At 37.9% G+C, this 22,836-nt stretch overlaps 1 protein-coding gene across 2 annotated transcripts in view; it reads left to right on the top strand.

Moving 5' to 3' along the window:
* Positions 1-22,836, top strand: part of HDAC11 (histone deacetylase 11) — a 66,936-nt gene that overhangs the window by 4,457 nt on the left and 39,643 nt on the right. Inside the window, exons 3-5 of one of the 2 annotated variants that reach the window (XM_048858466.2) lie at positions 3,338-3,438; positions 15,478-15,504; positions 21,689-21,805. In XM_048858466.2, the coding sequence (XP_048714423.2) occupies positions 3,338-3,438; positions 15,478-15,504; positions 21,689-21,805 (245 nt within the window). The remainder of the gene's footprint in view (positions 1-3,337; positions 3,439-15,477; positions 15,505-21,688; positions 21,806-22,836) is intronic. The other variant, XM_048858467.2, reaches the window with a different exon arrangement.

The following is a 22,836-nucleotide window of genomic DNA, read 5'->3' as shown; positions in this document are numbered from 1 at the left end:
AATAACAGAGGATCAAGTGAATTTTTCAAACTGCCAAAGTACTTCACAAACTGTATATGGTAGAGAAGATCCCAAATGCATACCCATAAAACATTTATAAAAACCATATAGCTATTCTGTTTGTGCTACATATTTTAAAGAGAAATTATCGTAAAATTGTTTGAGAATCTTAAACATGTTTGTCTGTTCTGTTGGACTCTAACAGGGGACTCTTGTGCTTGTGCTGATTCAGGTGTAGAAGGCAAATGCCCTATGTTTTTAGAGTACAAAGCATCCTGGTGGTACTCAGTAAATTATTTATCCTCAGAACAGGTGCAATGCAGGATGAAAAAGTGCAAGTATACCAGATCTGTTCTATCCACATTTGTTAGAGTTCAATCCCAGTACCCATTTAATTTTTAGTCTCTCTGAGACTATCATAAAGAAGGCCAAATTAATGCCAGTTGACATACATATTCTGAGAGACTCCCTTTTGACATATACTATCAAACACTTGTCAGACACAGATGACCCCTATCCACAATAGACCACTTTAGCAACAGACTCTGTTTTGTTTTTCAAATCATAATGATGTAATGAACATTTTGACATTTAAAGTACTTAGTGTTCATTGTGGTTACAAATTGGTTACTAAATGTTTTCTTTCAGTACTAAATTACAAGGTGATAAGAGGGGAACATAAATTAATAAAAGGTTGTCTTTATACAATGGAAGCAGATGCTGTTTTGCAGTTCCAGTTACTATTTATTTTAAAGCTAACCCTGAAACTAAAACTGCACGATGGCTCCAATTCTACTGAAATGAATGAAAAAATCCTTCTTATGCATTGTGATCCTTGTAAACATGTAAAATACATGACTTCCAAGGGGAAGCACTGAGTATGACTAACTGTAACTGGAGCATTTTGGTTGCTTCAATCTCTCTTTGGAATGCTATAGCAGAAGAGAGAACATTCCACCCTGACTCTTACCACTAAAAAGAATTTTAATGACTGTCTTGCTGCATTAAATTATATATGGTGTGAATCTGACTTACTCTTGAGATTGCTGATGGAACCTAATATATTACAAATTAAGTAGCAAATGACATTTCAGGAAGAAGGAGACTAGCTGTGGCTTGCATATATCCATCCCTTACTATCTCATAATATTGTTGTGATAATTAATGTTTGAAAAGTGCATTGAGACCATCTGATAGAGGCATAAAGATTAGTGTGCTGAGAAGCACTAATATTACTGTTTACACAGATGAAAAGTTCGGTGCAGAAATGCTGTTGGGAATTTCAAATATAAGAATTAAGGTCAGAGCCTGTAAAACCTCAACACCTTTTCACCCGAGGAGTGATCTTACTTGGCCAGGTCAAAAACACGTGTCAAACACACCATGCCCAAACCAGTGGCCCACCCAGAGCCATGCCTATTCCATTGACATTGCCACATATTCACTCCTCCGTCAATAAAGCAACTCTGTCTCTGCACATGAATTAAATTCTTCCCCTCAGGAGCACACGCATGCACATTAAATGCATTCTGATATTCACCCCAGTTAATGAATTCTGGGATCTTTCCCAGTCCCCCTCTTCAATCAATGAATCCTGACTTCCATCCCCTCCGTCCACCGATGAATGAACACTCGGTCCTTCTACCTTTGTTGAGCTCCTCTGAGGTGGATGCCCTTCTGGACACGCTGGTGTTTCTTCCAGCTCCTCTGCTCCATGTGGACACCTCTGCTCTTCACTTTCCAGTTCCTCAAGGAAAAACTGATGGCCCCAGACACTTTGCTCCCCTCTCCCATTTCGTAGAAGAGAAGAGGCACTCTGTTCTCTGCATCCCCTGACTGGAAAACTGCTAGAGGCATTTTGGCTACTCTATTCTTATACTTACTTCTCCCTTCTTCAGGAAAGAAGTTGTTGCCTCCTTGGCCCTGCTCATCTAGGAAAAATTTCTACATGAGCTGGGTGAATGGGCAAGATGGGTTTTTCAAGCCTTGGTCAGTAGGAACACAAAAGTTCTACCAGTACAGACTTGTTTGTTTTATATCATGCCAGTGGAAACAAAATCAGTCAGATTGTAGTCTTTCTGCAGCTGCATTAAGAAGGCTTTTCACAAAGTGTAGCTGCTCAGCAGACATACTCTAGTACTATATAATATAAACAATTATAGAGACAAGGTGGGTGAGGTGATATCTTTTATTGGACCAACTTTTGTTGGTGAGAGAGACAAGCTTTCGAGCTTACGCAGAGTTCTTCAGGTCTGGGAAGAGCTCAGTGTAAGCTCGAAGGCTTGTCTCTCTCACCAACAAAAGTTGGTCCAATAAAAGATATTACCTCGCCCACCATGTTTCTCTAATATCCTGGGACCAACATGGCTACAGCAACACTGCATAAACAATTATGTGATGATCACTGGTGTTATACTTCTAACAGTTGATCACCATAGATAAAGTATGCATAACTGTTTTCCACCATGTGCGTTGCTTAGCCATCCCCGATGCACTGAAATGAAGTTCGGTATACCGTCCAGAAAATGTATCCACATATGTTCCTGCTTGCGTTAAAAATATCTCATTCATATATAATATATATCCATGTACAGATATCTTGGGGTGATATTTAGGAAAGCAGTAGTTTGTACTGGTAAAACTTAATTTTATGTAAGCTACCTATAGGTCACCAAATATGGAGAGCAAGTAATTGCTTCCAGGCTTCTGCAAATTAAATATCAATAGGGGTTTGACAATGTTAAATGTACCAATTAAGCCTAAATGTTCACTTCTTATCAGAACTCCCTAAGTAATTCTTCTTCGAATTTTGGCATTTCCTGCTTTGATGATTCAGTGAATTAAATGTCAGTGCTTGACTGTGGAATTTGCAGTAAAATATATTAAAGAATCAAGGTGAATAATTGCTGATACTAGGACCAGAGTTTTCAAATTCTATACATGTTTAAACTATCAGTGCCCTTTGGATATTTATTTTTTTGTTTAGCCTCATCTGTCTTCTATTTTAAAACCTTCACTGCCTACCTTTCCTTTCCAGTTTAAACAAAGAAATTAGCACTTTGAAATTATAAAGTGGTCTATGAGCATTATTAAATTCTTATAATTATTTTAGTTTTGTCCATAAACAATTTTGTTATATTATTTATATGTGATTAATAACTTGTGTAGAGTGTGTGTTTGAAGCATTTACTAGCACTTTGAATTAAAAGTCCATGTAATGCAAAGTAGGAACTCCAACACCTACAAGCCAGATTCTAAAATTGTAGGGAAAAAAATTAGAAAGTTCAACAATGCTGAATAACAATTTTTCTGCCTCCTTTTTTTCCTGCTGTTTCAGAAGAAAAACTAATTGCAGATGACTTGATTGTACAGGCACGAGAAGCTACTGAAGAAGACCTGTTGGTTGTCCACACAAGACGCTACCTGAATAAATTAAAGGTGCTGTACTTACTGGATATCTTTGAAATAAGCTTTTTGGAATTTATTTCAAGCAGTAGATGTCCTGCCACTGGCATAATGTTGCTTCCTTCTTCCTGGTCAGTGCCTGTCATTAATGAACCAGCAAATTCCAGTTCAGCAGTTTACCCGGGCTATATTCTGGATTTGCCCTCTAACTTTTTAACTCTTTTTTCAGAGTTACTGTTTCAAAGGGAGACCTCTATTTGTCATAGTGCACAGCATTTAAAAGTTCAGTGATAATTGTTGAAATTGGTATTGGAAGTCAAGTCTCTACATCAGCAGAGTTGACAAGCTGTCAGTAATCTTGAGATTATGTTGGATACAGACTAGGGTTGTGCCTATACCTTGAGGTGAAGGGCAACTGAGCAATGGTGTCACTAAGACTGCTATTAACTGTATCCTACAATATTTTACTTTCTTTCCTAGAAGTAAGTGACAGCATAAATGAGATCTAAACATAATCTAGACTAGAATATTTCTGTTCTGTATTTGGGGAAAAAACTGATTATATGTATAGTCTCATCATATAGTGATGATAACACTCTTTCTATTCCACTTTTAACTCTGGAGGGTGCTAAACACAATCTATTAAAGCTAGACATTTTTAAATCGGCAGGTCCAGATAATTTGCATCCAAGAGTTTTAAAAGAGTTGGCGTAGGAGCTCACTGAACCATTATTGTTGACCTTCAATAAGTCTTGGAGCAATGGGGAAGTTTCAGAAGACTGGAAAAAAGCCTATCTTGTACCAGTTTTTAAAAAGGATAGTTATAGGCTTATCAACCTGACATCAATCCCTGTCTAAATAATGGAGCGGCTGATACAGGACTTGATAATAAAGGATGAAAGGAGGACCACCATGATTAGTGCAAATCAATATTAATTAGATCCTGTCAAGCTAAATTGATGTTTTTTCTGATAAGATTACACATTTGGTTGATAAAGGTAATAGTGTTGATATAATATACTTAGACTTCTCTAAGGTGTTTGACTTTGGTACTGCAAAACATTTTGATTAAAAATCGAGAACAATATAAAATTAACATGGCACACATTAAATGGATTAAAAACTGGCGAAGTCTCAAAATATAATTGCAAACAGGGAATCATCGTGAAGCAGCTCTGTTTCCACTGGGGTCCCACAGAGATTGCATTTTTTATCATTGACCTAAAAAAAACAAAATTGTCACTGATAAAGTTTGCAGATGATACAAAAATTGGGGGAGTGGTAAGTAATGAAGAGGACAAGACACTGATTCAGAGTTATCTGGGTCACTTGGTAAACTGGGCGCAAGCAAACTATGCGCTTTAATATGGCTAAATATATGCATCTGAGAAGCACGGACTCTGAAAAAGATTTGGGGGTCATAGTAGATAATCAGCTGAACATGAGCTCCCAGGGTGATGCTGTGGCTAGAAGAGCTAATGTAATCATCTAGAGAAAAAAAATCAACAACCAGGTTATTTGAAATTTGTTAAATAATTAAGCAATATAAGCATGTTAAGGTATATACAAATATTTATATAATACTACAAATACAGATCACCAGAATGAGTACTATGTATTTTTTTTAGTTGTTCTCAGGTTCCCTTCAATATCTTTCCCAGCTGTGGTCAGTCTAAAATTGAAATATACAGAAGACAGCTATACACTGTATTTATTTATTTATATATATGTCTACTAACAAAGCAAAACTTAATGAAGTTTTCCTATAACTTCTCTGCTAAGCTTATTTGAAATGTAGATAAAAGTCTTTTATAAATGCCTCTGAGACAGAAGCATCCGCTAACATAAATCCTTCCATTTAGCTTTTCTGATTCTGAAGTTATATTCTCTTCCCTCATCTCCTTTGAAAATCTGCTTTTGCTACCTGTACAATGTTGCCCATGTATTCCATTCCCTTAGCTTCATGGTTAAAATCTTCCTCTGTGCCTTCCTCCCCTCTTGCCATGAGCATAGCCTCTCCCTTTGGCTTCCCGCGAGCTCTTCAAATTCAAGCATGTCCAATATGTTGCTTCCTCCTTTCTCACTTGACCTGTCATTGTTTATTATACGACATAAAGGACTAGGAGCGTGACAGGGTCCCTCCCTTCCAAAGGGTTTAGAGTAACACCACAATTGATAACAGACATAGGGGAAATAAGGGGAGGGAAGAATGATCATAGGGTTGCTTGTTTTTTTCTATGTAGTTGTCCTGTAGGATCACTCTTGTGTTTTTTAATATTTAATTGCTTGGTGGTTTTGGAATCAGAGTTGGATTTAATTTTTTAAAAATATTAAGACATGACCAACCCACCCTGTCCTTAAACAAATGCATTAGACCTTTGGATTCAGCTCAAAATTGCCCTTGTTTTTTAACTGCCTAATACTGCACCCATTGAAGTCTGTGGCAAAGCTTCCATTGACAACAGTGGTGCAGGATCAAGCCCTAAAACTCTCCCTGGATTTGTCCTAGCTTTACCTTGTAGACAGTATACATGTCTGCTTACCTCACCGTTCAGTGTGCTTGTTTAGCACCAGCCTGCTGTTTGTCCCATTCTATTGTCTTGCCACTGTTGGTACAAGATGTTTCTTATGCATAGTTCCTGGCATTTGGGACAGCTTTTCTTTGGCTCTGAACTTAGACTTTCCATTTATTTTTCAAAATCCACTTGCAAATGCCTTTTAAATCCCCTTATCCATCTGCTAGAATTTTTTGTTTTAACTTAGTAACTATATTTTCTCTGTAAAGCATTTTGGAATATACTTTTATGAAAGACAATGGACAAAATAGAGTTGTATTTTCAGTATATCAGAAAAATTCATAAGCCTAAAAGCAATTGGTAATCAGGCTACTACCAGCCGCATTATAGAATAATCTTGTGTAGAATGTAGACTACCCCTCAGCATGGTAAACAAATTTACCCTAGTCATGGAAAGTGTGGGAAGAGGATTAAAGGCTCTGATGGAAGACTCAAAATATAGAAGGGAAGATGAGAGAGACTGTGGTGCTACATAGACTACAGGACTTGGTTTTCCTTTACAGCCATGTCACCCTAAAATGTACAGAATCAAAAGCAATACTTTCATGTTAGGTTTTCCAGGCACTTAAACAAAGTGAGTTTTGCCCTTGTAGTTTGATAGCAGGAGTGAAGACTTTTGGTGGGCTGCTCTCAAAGGAGAGGGCTCAAATGTAGAATTTACCATGAATACTTCTATCACTTGGAATGGACTTAATGTAACTAGTTTGTTGTGTCTTATTCTCTTCTGCAATGTACTTAACATGTTGAAGTCATCCTACTAATTGTACTCATTTTTGTTTTTTCTTTTGCTCCAGGCAAAATGACTTTTTGGCAAATTTAAGTGAGCATAAGGAAATTAGTAACATTTGAAACACAATTAATTTCCTCCATAGCTCTAGGGTTCTAGTCTTTACAAGGGTAAATTCTATTTTATTTTAAAGTGCTATAGTAGTTAGAGTAAATGTTGAATAGAGCATTAAAATAGAATATACTATACTAGATGTTTTTCTACAAATAATAATTGCTTAATGGGTTCAGGTTTTATGTAATTTTAGGAAGGCATTTGTTTAGGGATTTCTTTGTGCCAGTCTGTTGAAAAAAGAGGCTTCATACTTCAAGATACGTATGTGGCACTGGAATACAAAAGAATAGAAAGACACAAGTGTGCTCAAGGGTGAGAGAGACCTTAATTACAATCTTGCTTGCCATCTGTATTTGAAGGCTTACAATGCCAGTTGATATCTCTACATATTAATACTGAATAGAGAGTGTTCACTGACTATTCTAATGGTAAAAAGGTTATTTTTGTTGACATACCTTTCTTTGAAAATGTACTAGATCAGATGCTGTGGACAGAATGAGATAGAATGTGAATTTAGAAACTCTCCAACGGTATTTGTAAGTAGAAAATAATGATCTTATATGCTGTAATTCAGAAGGAGCTGCTCTGAGTTTGCCGTCATTGCTTTTGGACAATAAAAGCAGGCTTGAAATCTCATTTTTTGAGCCCTGTGTTCATCTGCCTAGTGGCTCCCTTCCTCATGTGGTGTTGGTCGCTCATGTTGCTTCCTACTGATCTTTAAACCTCTTGACTCACCTGTTATAGTTTCACTTGGGGCTTCATGCCTTATTGATTCTGTTCTTACCAGAGCTTCTCTCAATATTGAGCCTTGGTTCCGTAGGACCACCCAGCATACATTTATTAAATAATTTCTTGAGGCAAGGAAGGAGGCACCACGTGCATAGCATGGTTCTAAGTGCCATAGAGGTGTTTCTAATATATATGCAGAGGACAGCTCTACAGTCATCGATCTCAGTGGACTCTGAGGTCTCAGTGGTCATAGGTAAGGATATGTTTTAGTCATGGGTATTTTTAGTAAAAGTCAGGGACAGGTCATGGGCAGTAAACAAAAATTCACAGCCCATGACCTTGACCTGTCCATAACTTTTACTATATATCCCTAACTAAAACTTGGGCCGCGGTGTTGCGGGTCCTGGGGCGGGGTGTGGCCCAGGACTTTCAGCGGTGCTTGGGGGGAGGCAGGCGGTGGCGTATAGCCTGGGACCCGTGCGGGAGGCGGGCGGCAACCCAGGACCCCCGCTGATGCTGGAGCAGGGCGGGTGGTAGCGCACGACCCGGGGCCCCTGCTGGTGCTGGGGGGTGAGAGGGTTGGCAGGGCTGGCAGGCTCCCTACCCAGCTCCGACAGGCATGTCCCAGCAGCTCCTCGGGGGAGGGGCAGCCAGCGGGACTCCACGTACTGCTCACGCCACAAACATTGGCTCCGCAGTTCCCACTGGCTGGGAACCACAGCCAGTGTGTGCTGCAGGAGCGGTGCATGCGAGCGTGGGCAGCACGTGGAGCCCCCTGGCCCCTCCACCTAGGAGCTGCAGGTACATGCCAGTGGGAGCTGGGGAGCTCCCCACACCAATAAGCGCTGCCCCGCACCCCAACTCCCTGCCCCAGCCCTGATCCCCCTCCCACACACCCAAACTGTTGCTGCTGGCCACTGCAGAAGTCACAGAGATCACGGGAAGTCACAGAATTCGTGACTTCCATGACCTCTGTGACAGACATGCAGCCTTAGTCATAAGCTACAGATTCTCACCTTATACATGATTAACAATTGACCTCCTTACCTCTCTGGGATGGTGGCAATCCAGGGAGAAATTGCAATTATGAATGGACTTCAAAACTGTAGTGATCAGGGTCACTCCTGTTTTGGGTCTGAAAACCTACTTGGGAGACTACACACTCAGAGTACTTTGTCTAGGAACCATAGCTACATATAAATGTTCTGAGAGAAAGTGCAGTCCTAAATATACTAAGGACGTTCGGAAGCCTAGTAGCCCAAAGGGTAATTATGATGGAAATGGATAAGCAAGTCACCCTATTTACAAACAATCAGAGGGTATCAGAACATTCCTTCTGTGCTGGGAAGCCCTGCTGGTGTTGGGAGTGAGTGCTCCTTGTCCCCTAACTAGCAAGAAAGGAAAAATTAGTTACAGATTAGGTAAACTGTTTGGTAGTGGAGTCAGATGAATTGTCCCTGAGCCAGGAGGTTGTGGACTGTATCTTTCTCAAGATACTAGATACCCGTACACAATGCCCCTGAACAAAAGGTAGTGGTGTTCAACACAAAGCTGTGGAAAGAGGTTACATTATTACAGAGACACGTTCTTTATCTATTTGTGAGGGAAGGTTGCATATGAATTCCTATTAATACTTCTGATAACAATGGCCCTGACCAGGCTCAGGATAAACAAAGATTCATTTATCTTCATAGCCCCCTACTGCCTAAAACAAATATGGTTTTCAAACATGTCTTGAACAAAGAAGGCTAGTTCCATTAGGCTAATAGTCTAGTCACATCTGAATGCACAGGATAATGGCATCTCTTCCTGTCTGTATGGCTCCTGCAGCTATAGAAATCAAGAGGCGTGACTTGTGAACTATCCCAAGTTCTCTTTGTTGCTTGGAAGGAGTTTGCTAGAAGGACTTACAGTTTGAAAGTGTAAAAGTGTTAAGATCTGGTGTGAAAAGGCCCACACAAAGTCTGCTTAACTGCCTTTTAACTCAGACAAGTGAAAGACAGATCTACAAATAGCAGATCTAAGCCCATGCTCTGATGAGCAATGAGAGCTGCTTATATTTCTGGAAATGAAGAGTGGAGTGTCAGTCATGAGAATGCTGTAGCAAAATTGAAGGTGAGATAGAGAGCCCCTGGAAAATTCCCAACTGTTGTGGGGAGACAGGTAGACATTCACTGTGTTAGTAGCAGCCAAAGAGGCTGACCTAAGATCTTTTGATGGGGAGAAAACAGGCTGAAGGGCAGTTGGAGGGGAGATAAGCTAGGACTGAGGAGACAGATCAGGAAGAACTCTTGTAAATTGAATTTTTAAGTGGAATAATTTATGCTTTTTAGTATCTGTATATCTTTAACTGAAAAGTTTTCCAGAGATGTATGGGTTTGCCTTCACATCCTTTAGTAAAAGCACAGTTCTAGTTGCAAAACATGACCCTGGAGATTTTCAGAGGCTTCATGGAAGGCTTTCGGACCCTGAAGCAATACATGAATTATAAAAATGTAGCTTTGATATTTGTATCCATCTTGCTCCAATATTTGTGTTATATAAAGAAATACTTTATCCATTTACTTCAAATCAGCACTCTGAAATTTCAAAAGGAAATAAGCAACAGTAAGCCTAAGAAATATTTGGCACCCTATAAATCTTACACTTCTGGGATGCACAAAATAGAAACAATTTACTGTTTTACAATAACATGTGTGAGTGTCAAGTACCAGAGGGGTAGCCGTGTTAGTCTGGATCTGTAAATGTATGAGTGAATACTGTAATAGAAATTACCTGTACAAAATGGATCACTCTTCTGCTTGTGTGTCAGTGGAATGCAAGGTGTTGTTCTTCTGGGAGTGTTATGACACATAGACTGTTCCACACCTTAGGCTGTAAGAGCAATTGATCAATTTATATAATTACAAATTAAGTTAAGTTTATCAAAAAACTTATTAACTTTTTGTATGTAGAAACCCAAATTGGTCATTCTTAGCCAAAAAACCCCACCAAGTCCCAGAAGCTCTGATTTCTAGTTTGATGTATGTCTTTTATGAAACACATGTTATTTACAACAGGAAATGGAGAGCAATCAATTATACAATTCAGTATAAAAATTCCATTGTCTGTGTTTGTTGTACAAACACACATTGTTTTGTTGCTATGAAATTATGACAATCTTTCAGAAACTTTTCTGTGGGTAATTTGCACATGGTATATATGCATCTGATGAAGTGAGCTGTAGCTCACGAAAGCTTATGCTCAAACAAATTTGTTAGTCTCTAAGGTGCCACAAGTACTCCTTTTCTTTTTGAGTTATTTCTCTGTGGCTCCAAATTCCTACAGATTTTTGTCTGAAAATCCCTCAGATCATGCAGCTGTGTCATTATGATGCTCACACTCTCTCTTTTTAATAAGCATGGTTGATATATCCTGTTTTTTTTCTCACCTTGACTTTTTTACATTGGTTTTTGATGTTAACTGACAAACTTTTTGTAATGGGCATTGGTTATTTACTTTTCTTAACTTTTATAAAAAGTTCTTGAAATCAGTTAATTGATTTTGACTGTCACCTAGACTCTTGGGCAAATAGCTATCATATTAAGATCGGTAGGAATTCCTGCAGAAAATATCGTTTGTAGGGTAATGAAGTGTGACTATATATATATGGAAATTCAATTAAGGAAGAAGGCTCAATTATAGATAAGTAAAACATGTACACTGAAAGGTGGTAGAGGTATTCTCTCACATTTGGCATTGGCTGGGGTTGTCATTAGTTCAGTCTAGTGTGCTTTACTACTCAGGCTTTTGCTTTGTAACTTTGGGCATCTGGCATTAGTCGCTTGGATACTTGCTTTACTGATCAGTACATAAGATACCTTTGTCAAGTAACTGGCATCTGGCGCCATAAGAATCACTGAGAAAAACTGTTCTCTATCTTAAGAATATTAATAAAATTCCATTTTTAAGAAGTAAGAGAACATTAAGGGTGAATGGTTAATCACTCAAGACAAGAAATGTCAAGATTAAAGTTCTATGCACAGTTTTAACTGTCTCTTGTACATGTACATTACGGTGGTCTTATTTACACGAGCAGATACCATTTCACAAATGCAATAAATATATACATTTTTTCTCTATAACTTCAGATAAATGTGCAACATTTTATAGTGCTGGGCATTACTTTGTGTATGCCAGAATTCAAGCTGTCTACATGAAAGATGCAATAAGGGCTTCTGGACAACCCTGTCTCATTTACAGCACACCTTAGATGAATGTAGAAAATATTGCATAAGATGACATTGTATTATGTGAGAAATGGGCTGTAATCATGCAATTAGAGCTGTGGTTCCCAAACTTGTTCCGCCGCTTGTGCAGGGAAAGCCCCTGGTGGGCCAGGCCAGTTTGTTTACCTGCTGCGTCGGCAGTTTCAGCTGATCGCGGCTCCCACTGGCTGCAGTTCGCTGCTCCAGGCCAATGGGAACTGCTGGAAGTGGCATGGGCTGAGGGACATACTGGCTGCCGCTTCCTGCAGCTCCCATTGGCCTGGAGCAGCGAACCGCGGCCAGTGGGACCCGCAATTGGCCGAACCTGCGGACGCGGCAGGTAATCAAACCAGCCTGGCCCGCCAGTGGCTTTCGCTGCACAAGCAGCAGAACAAGTTTGGGAACCACTGAATTAGAGTATACTGTAAAGTAGAAGTACAAGAGGGTAGAGTTAAGCTGCTAACTTTAACTGTACCACATCTTGACTTTTGAACGCTTATATATGCTATCTTAATCTTCTCTTCACATGCTTTTTTAATGGCATTTCCTAGGTTTCGTAAATAGAAAAAAAGAAATTCCATTACCTGAAACTGCTTTATTAGACACCACCCTAACACTCGTCTTGCGCAAAGTTCATGCTGAATTAAGCTTGTTAATAACAGAGAGGAAGAATTCATAACCATTTCATATGTTCCCCCTTTTTTGTCAAAATGCCGAATGAATGAAATTTTTTGTCAAAATGTAGAATTTTGAGAAATTTTGACAAGCTCCGATGCTTATCATGGAGACCCGCTTATTGAGCTTTCTATGATTCATTGTTTACTGCACAGCAACTGTGGCAGGGGTTTTATGGCTTCATGCTGGGCCTAATCCAATCAGGTGTTGAGAAGATATTGGGAGATTATTTGCAACCTCAGTTCCTATAGCAGGCCGTGGAAATAGAGTGCAGTACCTCGTGCCATTTTGCTCTTAAGTCTTATCCTAAAAACAAGGTTTTTCGTATATTTTCGTAGTGGAACATATCGTAAGAGAGTGTCTCATGGACATCACCCCTCTCATTTGCGATTATTTAACAGTACTGTAGCAATGACAACAACCACCTACATAGAAAAATAATATTTGAAAAATATTTATATATTTTTATCTGTCTTTAACACTATTTAAGCAGCTGGAAATAAGGAGAGCCTGTGTCTTGTGACCAGTGACTTCTGTGTAAGCCACCAGCAAGGGCTGTGCAGCAAACCAGTTGGACCACTGTTGGGAAATCTTTACCCATTTTAATGAGAAATGGGTCCTATGGAAGAGTCTGCAGTGAACTCATGCCCAGCATAACTTTCTTTTGCATAGAATGTAGGTAAAAGGTGTTTTAAAGATTAAAAAAAGCTGTGTTCAAAGTATAAAAAAGCTTGCATGAATTGCCCGCATAACACACTTAAATCAAAAGCAATTTTCACTGGAAGACTCAAAAGGCATTTCACATCAATGAAGGCAATTTCACTGTCAGTTTTCAAATTTGTTCTGTTTCAGTGCTAAAACTGTCCAAAAAAATCACAAGAATTGTATATAAATTTTCTCTTTATTAAGAGAATATATCTTATATTTGAGATGCATAGAATAACCGCTTTAAAAGGTTGAAAAATTCATATGTAAATCCCAGGAAATTTACAATATTTACCTCACAAAAAATTGAAGAATAATAGTTGAAAGAGTCAAAAATGGTATGTTATGATGGAATGAAAATGGTAATGTAATGTAAGTACTTAGGCAACCTTAACTAAAACTATTGCTACCATCCTACCTATGCAGATCTCTCCTGCAGCCTAACCTGCAAAATGAGAGGTGCAACTATGAAACGGCAAGATCTGGTGGTAGGTCTGTAGCCCTTATAAAGCAAGTAGTTCTGCAGAAGTTTTTAGCTGAAGCACTTTTTCCCCCCAGAAAAAAGTATAATATTACTTTAGTGCTTGATTTTCAGAGGAGCTGAGTGCTCACACTTCTTGTTGATTTCACTTGGAATTAAAGGTTCTCAGCACTAATGAAAATAAATTGGGCCTTTAGCTGTGTCTTCACTAGGAAAAAAACTTGTCTTAAATAATGCGAGTTAGCTAACACAAAATAAAACCCTAATGAAGACAAGGCAGTTTGTAGTTGTCACACAAGGTAATATGCAAGGTAAAGACTATGGAAGCGTACGGTTAACCTCAACCTAAGTCATGACAAAAGCAAACTGCCTTATCTTCACTAGGATTTTATGATGTGTTAGTTAACTCGAGTTAAAACACAGCTTTTTTCCTCAAGTGAAGACAAGGCCTTAGTGTCTGGTTCCTAATAAGATTCTAAATGTGTGGTTGATTGGCTTCAGACCTTTGGGTGTAAAACCTTTATCTGCTGTTTCCTTGAACTTGGTACTCTCTTCAGAAATCCACTCAAGATATGAATACCATTTTATTTTTAACATCTAAGATATTATTTTAATTGGCTTATTTTAATTAATGAGCTGTTAAAAATACTGGTTTGTAGTACTTGAATGCATAACATGAAAGATGGTATACCAAAGTTTGCTTTTGATCACTCTCATGCTGTCTGCTTTAATGTAACATCTCTCCATTGAAGTTGTTTTTCTGTTTCTGTTGTTTAGATTTAACTTTGATCTCCAAAGTCTTAGGTACCGCTTGCTGTAGATAGAAATTTTGGAAATATTTTAACCTTTTCCATTATAATAAATTGGTGTTTTATATAGGTTAAGGAACTGATCCTGCTAAAGATGGACGCCTCTATGCATGTGCTTAACTTTATACACATCTCAGTGAATGAGTAAATGAGATGATTCATACTGTTTAAAGTTAAGCAAATGAATAAGTCACGTCTTTGCAGGATCTAGGCTTAAGTGAAGAACTCTTAAAAGCTAACATCCTGAAATGGTGGTGCATACTATTTAGTGAGTCAAACTTAATACTGTCAAGTAGTTTCATTTGTGTGTCTTCGCAGCAAAAGAAAAGCTCAAATGGTGAATGGTGTACTGGGTCTGTCTAATACATGCTTTTATTTTACCTCTCTTAAACAGCAAGGGAGTGAAATATTTAAAAATAAAACATCAACTGGATTCTTACTCTCAGAAAATTACTTACTCCCACTTCTGAGCAGAATATGGTGAATCCTTTTAAAAATTCCTGTAGCATTATCGGCACAAAGAAGAATGGGTTAGGTACGCTTTGTAACCACAGAAGAGCACATAAGAGAAAAATGAAGACACATCGAGTGCAGTGTTTGCTGTCTATAGGAAACTTGCAGTTTGTTACTCTTATGGACACAGGACCCATTTTGACTGGAGGCAAGTTTCATAGTTACATGCAACAAGTATAGTGTATAAAGGAATGGAAATAGGATTTAAAAGTTGATGATGACTGAATGAGAATAAATGTCTACCAAAGAAATAGTTACATGTATTGATTTATAATATGTTATCTAGATAAGCTTAATGCAGAAAGTACAGTGGCTTCTAAGATTACTGTATAATGTCTGTCCTTTTGTTCCATATCAGAAGAAATTAATAAAGAGCGTTGTCATGAAGACAGATATTTCTGACCGGTTGACAGTTTGGAAAATTAAATTACCTCGAGTTACCATCTATTCCAAATGTTTGAATATATTTCTCTTTAATTTTTTTATACGCATACAGAACCATATCTTGGAGGGCTTTCAAGAGGTATCCAGGAAATCATTTTGCGCTTCTGCTATGCACATAAAGTACTATGAATATAAAATATTCATTATTTAGTCATTGAATTGTGATGTCTTGCTAGAGTGACTACATTGGCTACATGTTGTATGCAAATCATTATCATTATCCGTTATTACTCTCTACTTTTCCTTTGTAATTACATTTTGATTTTTTCTGTACACTTAGTGCTTTTGTTTGTAATGTTGATTTGATACTAAGTTATTTTTATAATAGGAAGTCTCTTTGTGATAGAATTGTGGCTTCAAAGTAGTATTAGACAGCTTGCCCCATAAGTACATGGAAACAATCTAAATTAGGTTTAATTTATTGGTATTGAAAGTTTACTGTGCTTACTCCAGTGTTGATTATGGAGTTAGACTTTCAAATTGTGGCATGCTTTTGCACTTCTAAAAAGCAGGAATTATGCTTGCAAGTACATATGCAGTATGTGATGAGTATGACACTTTCAAGGTGTGTGTGTGTGTGTGTGTGTGTGTGTAAATATGCCACACTTAGAAATTGATGCCGAGTGGGTGTAACTACAAATATTGCCACACAAGTAAAGTAGCATTGTGTGATTAGCATTCATTCTAGCTGGGCCACTTTGAAATGATGAACCTTGAGCTGAAAAACGCTATGAATTGAAAATTGTGGCTCAGTAAAGTTGTATTTCATAAAGGTGTAACTTTCACTAAGAAGTCCTCTAATCTTAATATTATTTTTCAGTTTATATGGAACACATGAATAATAAATATAAGCATTTTGATAGTGCCAATTAATAGAAATGTCCACCCCTCAATAAAAGACTGAGGCCCTGAGTAAAAAGACATCTCTGTCAAGTAGAGCTGGCCAAAACATATGATTTCCAATTTGCAGGAAATTTTGCATTTTTGAAATTTGATTTAGTTCCAAATCAGAATGAATCTAATTTTTTTTAAAAATTCTGTGAACCAGCAATCCTTCCCCTCCCTGCCTAAAACCCACACGTTTTGGAAATACTAACACAGTGTTTATATAATGAAATCTGCTCCCTAGCCAGAACAGCTGCTGAGTGAAATTGACATTCTCATCAGTTTCATGGCTGCTAATAGCAGCTGCTGGGGCTCCCATGTGTAGCTGGGTGACATTTTTTGGAGGAAGTAGTTTATTCACTGGAAAATGCAGTTTCGGTCAACTCAGAACTATTGCACATTTGACCCAGTAGTTTTGGCTGAGGAAAAATTTTTCAGGATCAGCGAACTGAATGCATGTCTTTCTGTTCTCTTCATAAACTTCAGCTCGCTGGCTAAGGTACTTGCCTAGGATGTGGGAGAAGCCAGGTTTGGTTTGACTGCCCACTCTGGAGCAGGGACTTGAACTCAAATCTCCCCCTTTTCTAGGTGAGGGCCCTAACCACCAAGCTGTTTTCTCTTCTAAGGTGAGTGTGTCTCAGTCTCTCCTATTGAAACTGTTCTGCTGTGCATAAATACTTAAAAATTAATTGGGCCACAGAGAGAATGTGAGAATAAAGCATTCACTTGGAAGGTAGGAGATGTGGATTCAAGTTAATCCTCTGAATCAGGCCGAGGGAACATTTGAACCCACATCTCCTTCCTCACACAGGAGTGCCTTAATCACCAGGCTCTAGAGCAATTTCCAATTTGCTGACAAATTCCCAACATTTTTTGGAACCAAACTGAATATTGCCTCTGATTTTTTTGGTTTGCTGGCTGAACTGAAAAATCAACTATTTGCCTAGCTCTGCTCCTAAAATCTGCAGTTCCAGGCTGGGGACTCCAGGGCTTTCAGACTTCTGGGCCAGCTAGAATCATAGTGAGCTGGCTGGCCTGGGAATCTGGATGCTCTCACGTTCCTGGGCTGGGGCAGCCCTTGCAGACTGCCCTCGAGCCACAGCCCTGGAAGCCTGTCCTGGGACTTCCAGGCTCCCAGTTCTACAGCAGAGAGCTTGGAAGTTCTGAGGGCAGGGCTGGCCTGAAGCTGCAGACAATGATCAAATATCTCAGAATATTTTGTATCTTATATCCCAATATCCTTTGTGTTGTTTTAGTCAGCCCCTCCATTGCAGTGAAATACATAATTTATTAATTTTATGAAATTAATATATTTATAAAAAGTGTTAACTATCCTGCCAATTATGACCAGAGCCAGTGCTTACATTCAGGACATGATTCATTTGATATTTTCATATATTAAAAATATTATGTATGTGTGTATGGAAAATTTCAGATTACCCAGTGATATATATTTAGTCGGCACTATAAGAGCAGCATTTACACTTGTTATATTTACAACCAGAAGTGCTCGAAACGTAATGAGAATAATTATTTTAAAACACATAAAGCTTAGCCTATAGAAAATGTGTTATTGTCCTAAAGGTTTGTGAGAAAAGTCTACAAAAATCAGGGGGTAAAAATCTCTGTGTTGAATTTATACAAAGAATAATAGTTACTGCTCCTTTTCAGACCATATGGAAGATCAAGGTCCAATTAAATATTTAACACGAGAACCATTTGGGTAGGATAAAATTGAAAAATAAGTTTCACAGCTCTCCTTTACCCTTAAAACAAACATATATGCCTGTGTTAGCCATTTGCTTTTAGAAGGAGGCTTATTAAACATAGTTATCTGGAATTACAGTAACAAGGGCTGTTTGCTATGAAGCAAATTCTTTTGTTAGATTTGTGCGTAGCAGCCAAAAACAAGTCTGACAAGAAATCCGTCATTCTACTGCTCAGTTCCTATAGAAAGCACATAGGAAAGCAGAATTTATCTCCTTTTCATTCCTATGTGTAGTTGCAGTGGGAAGCCTTGCATGGCGGATAAACATGATAAAATACTGCCCATTCTGCAGTGGGTGGTGTACATTGAACCAATACACAGTGCTTCAAACACTTCCTGGTCACCTACTGGAGAATTAAATGTACCTAGTAGATATGAAAGACTTGGGGAACAGCTACATCAGCAGAGGTACTGGAACTGTGTGCAGACTCAGGAAGCTAACATTGCCTTGGCATGCATTTAGAAAGTCAGCTTTTTAATTACATATTGGTCTAAAAGTCCCCCCCCCCTTTTTTTTTTAATGTAAGCTTCAGTTCAGCTGAAGTTGCTGGTACAGGTACGTTCGTTCACCAGGGCAAACGTTCCACGTGCCCAAGATTAGTGGGTTTTTTGAGCCCAGCCCATACAGATATCTTCGCCTCATAATGATAAATCCTGTCATACGTGAAAACCATTTAATCCTAAACAAATGAAAATACGTTTTGTAAAAATGCCATTTTTGGCTTTACAAATAGGATTCTGTGGACAAGTCATCCCAAACAACTTATTTAGAAGCTCTTTGTTATCAGACATTTTCCTATGAACATTTAAAGCATATCATGTATCATAAACCTTTACATTCCCATTCATCAGCATATGGACAATGTGCCCAACCGTTTGATAGCATCGTCATCAGCCAGGTGAAGAGCCTGACTTCGACTAAGTCAACGGGTGCTTGTTAAGGCTATGCGACATAGCCTGAATTTGATGGCATCGACATCATGGGTCGTTAGAAAAACCCCATTTCAAAAGAATGGCCAAACAATTACACTGTCTTGCTTGCAGCTGGTTCAGGGATGACCCACAGGTACCTTGGCAGGTCAAAACCTGGTGGGCAGATGGTTGGGTTGGTAACATTCCCATTTATACGTGTTTTATTGTTTCATATTTAGGGTTATTAACCTGATAAAGTCATTCAGCATGATGAACATGTACTGTAAAACACAATTATGAAGTGGTATATTCTTTTTTTCAGTTTCTATTGCACACAGCTAATAACTGTGAGAATGAGGGGTGGGTGAAGGGCAGGATAATAAATTTTGGAAGTAACAAGAAAAGCATCTGAGCATAGAATCATAGAATATCAGGGTTGGAAGGGACCTCAGGAGGTCATCTAGTCCAACCCCGAACTTCGAATGTATTTTATCCCTTTCAAATATTATTATACTCCAAAGGGTGGGGGGTGATGGGGACATTTAAATAGTAATTAAAAGTCTTGCTGTGTGTATTGGGGGTGGGGGGGATGTGAGCAGAACTGTGTCAAAATATGATCAAGGACACTAATTTCCTGACTCTTATAATCTTTGTGAGGAGCAATTTCAATAAAATGTATATTTTCCCAGTTTTAGCTGTATCTTTCAGGACTGAAGACTTTCCTCATGATTTATGTTTATCTTATGCTAAATATCTAGTCAAGTATTCTGTTAATTAGAATAAAATGAACATATATAGCATATACGAACATTGAGAGTTCTTGGGCTTTAATTACCTGAAAGCATTCTATAACTGCCCTTAACTATGAATGCAAAGCTTTGAGTCATCTGTGTAGTCATAAGAATGCCAAGATGGAATGATTGCATCATGATTCCAAATTTGTTGTTGTTATATAATACATTGATATGACTCTTTTTCGGTGCCCCATTTCTTCTTTTTCTGACCCCATTTTCCCTTTTCTTTTTTAAATGTTCATGTAAATAACTGTTTGCAGTGTTGTAGCTGTGGTCTCTTTCATGCTTTTCTCCTTAGCTGGCACTGTGCAAATGAAAGGGGTGGTATAGTAAGGCTATACTTTTCCTTGGCCAAATTACATTGTGGAGGAGATTACATATTGTATTATTACACATGGGTTACAGTGTGTTTACAGAGCTGGCCAGAAAACGTCAACATAAATTAAAGGGAGGCAAACATTTTTTGTGAAATGTTCTTACGTTTTCCAACTGTCTGTAATGCTTGACACCAGATTTTATAGTTGGCCAAATTCAGCCTAGTGCAACTCTATTTAAGATGCACTATGGGTGAAATTGGCTCTTTATATTTATAGTACCAACCAGAAGTTAAAACAGTTTTTAAATAGATTTTAGCAAGTCTTGCCACATTAAAAGATGATAGTGAAGGTAATTGTATTAATGATGGACAGCTGTTATTAACAGTTTCCGACATGGTGTATGCCATATGTTATCTTTGAAATTTATTTCAATATAAAAGTATAACAGACACTTAAGTGAACTGCTGTCAAAGTAAGCAATGCTGAATCTATATGCTTTTTATGTTTTAAACACCTTAATGCATAGCCGCTCCAATAAATGATACTTACAGTCTTCCTTTAAACTGGTTTTGGCCGTAAGCGGTCATAAGTTGAATACCAAAGGAGACTAAATAAGCATATAGGTTTTATTCTTTTGTTAAAATTCACCCACCAGTTGCAATCACACAACTGGTGAAATAAGAGAATCACAGAGGTGTACAGAATCTCTTGAAATTTCATTATGCTGAAGAGTGTGGGATCCACTCAAAATCCTTGTGCAAAGGTTTCCAATTTATTGACCTGAATATCTTTATGAAATATTGAGTAATAACTTGAAATGTAGATGTTATATATTCTTAACTTCGATTTAGGTTTTGAAATATATTTAGATGTGGTATAGCTCCTCACACTGTTAGTATGGATTCTTAGAAGTAATATCAGCAAGTTCTTCAATAGAATAGATCAAGTATTATAAATATTTTGGAAATAATTCTTCAAATCATTTTCTTAATTATTTAATACAGCATTTGCCTTAAAACATATTCCAGGAGTGTTTAATATGCAAAATAAATGTTACCTGATCTTGCATGAAAATAATCAAATTATTATGGATTGTTTAAGCTAAGAAATGCATAAAATGTTCATTAATAAGTGTTGAACTTCTTAGTTCAAATCTATTTGATGTATTCTCTTGACCCTTAGGGTTGAGCAATGTGGTAAGCACAGCTAACTATTAATACCATGAACAAATGTTGTTTTTGTAACATTTATTAGCCTATTTAAAATTTGGACATCACTGAAAAAATAATTATTTTGTCAAACTTTGGCAGAAGAATCCAAAATCTGACTTTTGAAACATTATGTTTCTCATAAATTGCAGTTTGAGACTTGCTGGTGTCTAAAAGAAAGGAAGCTGTTCAGATTCCAATATAAATCATTGCTATTATAGACATTGCTGTTTTTGTGGAGAGAAAATGTTGTATGTTAAAGCCACATGCTTTTGTTCAGTATATAGTAACTGTGACAGAACATTAAAGTAGTAGTTTGGAGATAAGGTAAATTATTCAGAAACTAATTTGTAATTATTCTTTATTTTTTTTTCTGTAGTGGTCATTTGTAGTGGCTACAATTACAGAAATTCCACCAGTTCTCTTTCTTCCCAATTTCCTTGTTCAGAGAAAGGTGCTGAAGCCTCTAAGAACCCAAACAGGAGGAACAATAATGGTAAGCTATTGATGCTTTTTTCCTACTGTCTTTCATCAATTTGAATTAATGAACTATATTTTTAAAAATTTAACCATTGCCCTTTTGTCATAGATTTTATAATTCAGAGCCGTCTGTGCTTGTGTACCAATGGATCTGTGATTGGGTGGGTTTATTAATCCTACACTGGACCAGGGCAGGAGGAGGGTTAAGGATCTGACCTAGAGACAGTGGCTAAATTCAGCATGACATTGCAATACCTAGCAGCTGTATCAAGATGAGAGGGCATGAAAAGAGAAACAACCGCTAAGAGAGAGAGATTTTTGACTCTACTCAGGATGTCATCTGCTCTCTCGATTCTTTTTTTCTGGTACCATAAGAAAAAGGATGTGCTGCTTAAAATGAGTTTCTAGTCTGAAATATAACTAGTGAGGAAGTGACAGCTTCTTACAGTTCATTTTGTGTATTCAGAAATTCATACCTGCTCATTTTAATGATTAAAATAAGGTTTTACTGCTGTGAGCACTATAGTGGGTGCACAGCTAAAATGGAGTGAGCTGTATTCTGTTTAATCATAAGAGAATTGTTTTCCAAGTTCCAATTAGTTACATCTGTTCTTCCTCACTGCAGGCAGTGGAGTTGCACAGGTGTCACTGAGGGCTTAATTTGTCCTACAGAACCTTTATTACAGATGGTGATATGCCAGATGGAAAAAACCCACTTGAGACTCTGAGCTAAGGCTGAGTTTGCAGGGCTAGTAGTTGGGAAAAACCATCTTTTTCATTGAAAACTGAACACATTTTGATACTGAAATCAGAGAGGCAACAACCATCGAACTCCTATGATATTTGTCAGAGTAGAAGCACATTCAGAAAGCAAGCCACAGTGCTTCAAGACCATAGTGGTGTTCCCTATCTCTTTTCGCAGGAACAGACTGTAGCAGCGAGTTTATAAGTTGACCATAAATGATCTTATCTAAGTTTACAGTTGATGTGGTAGCAGATTTTCACTGCATCTCCTGCATTTTCACCCTCCCCTGCCTTTCCCAAACT

This window comes from Caretta caretta, chromosome 7, assembly GCF_965140235.1.
Source record: "Caretta caretta isolate rCarCar2 chromosome 7, rCarCar1.hap1, whole genome shotgun sequence".
Taxonomy (NCBI): Eukaryota; Metazoa; Chordata; order Testudines; family Cheloniidae; genus Caretta; species Caretta caretta.
The sequence above is the reverse complement of the archived record's forward strand: the minus strand, read 5'-3'. Positions and strand labels throughout refer to the sequence as shown.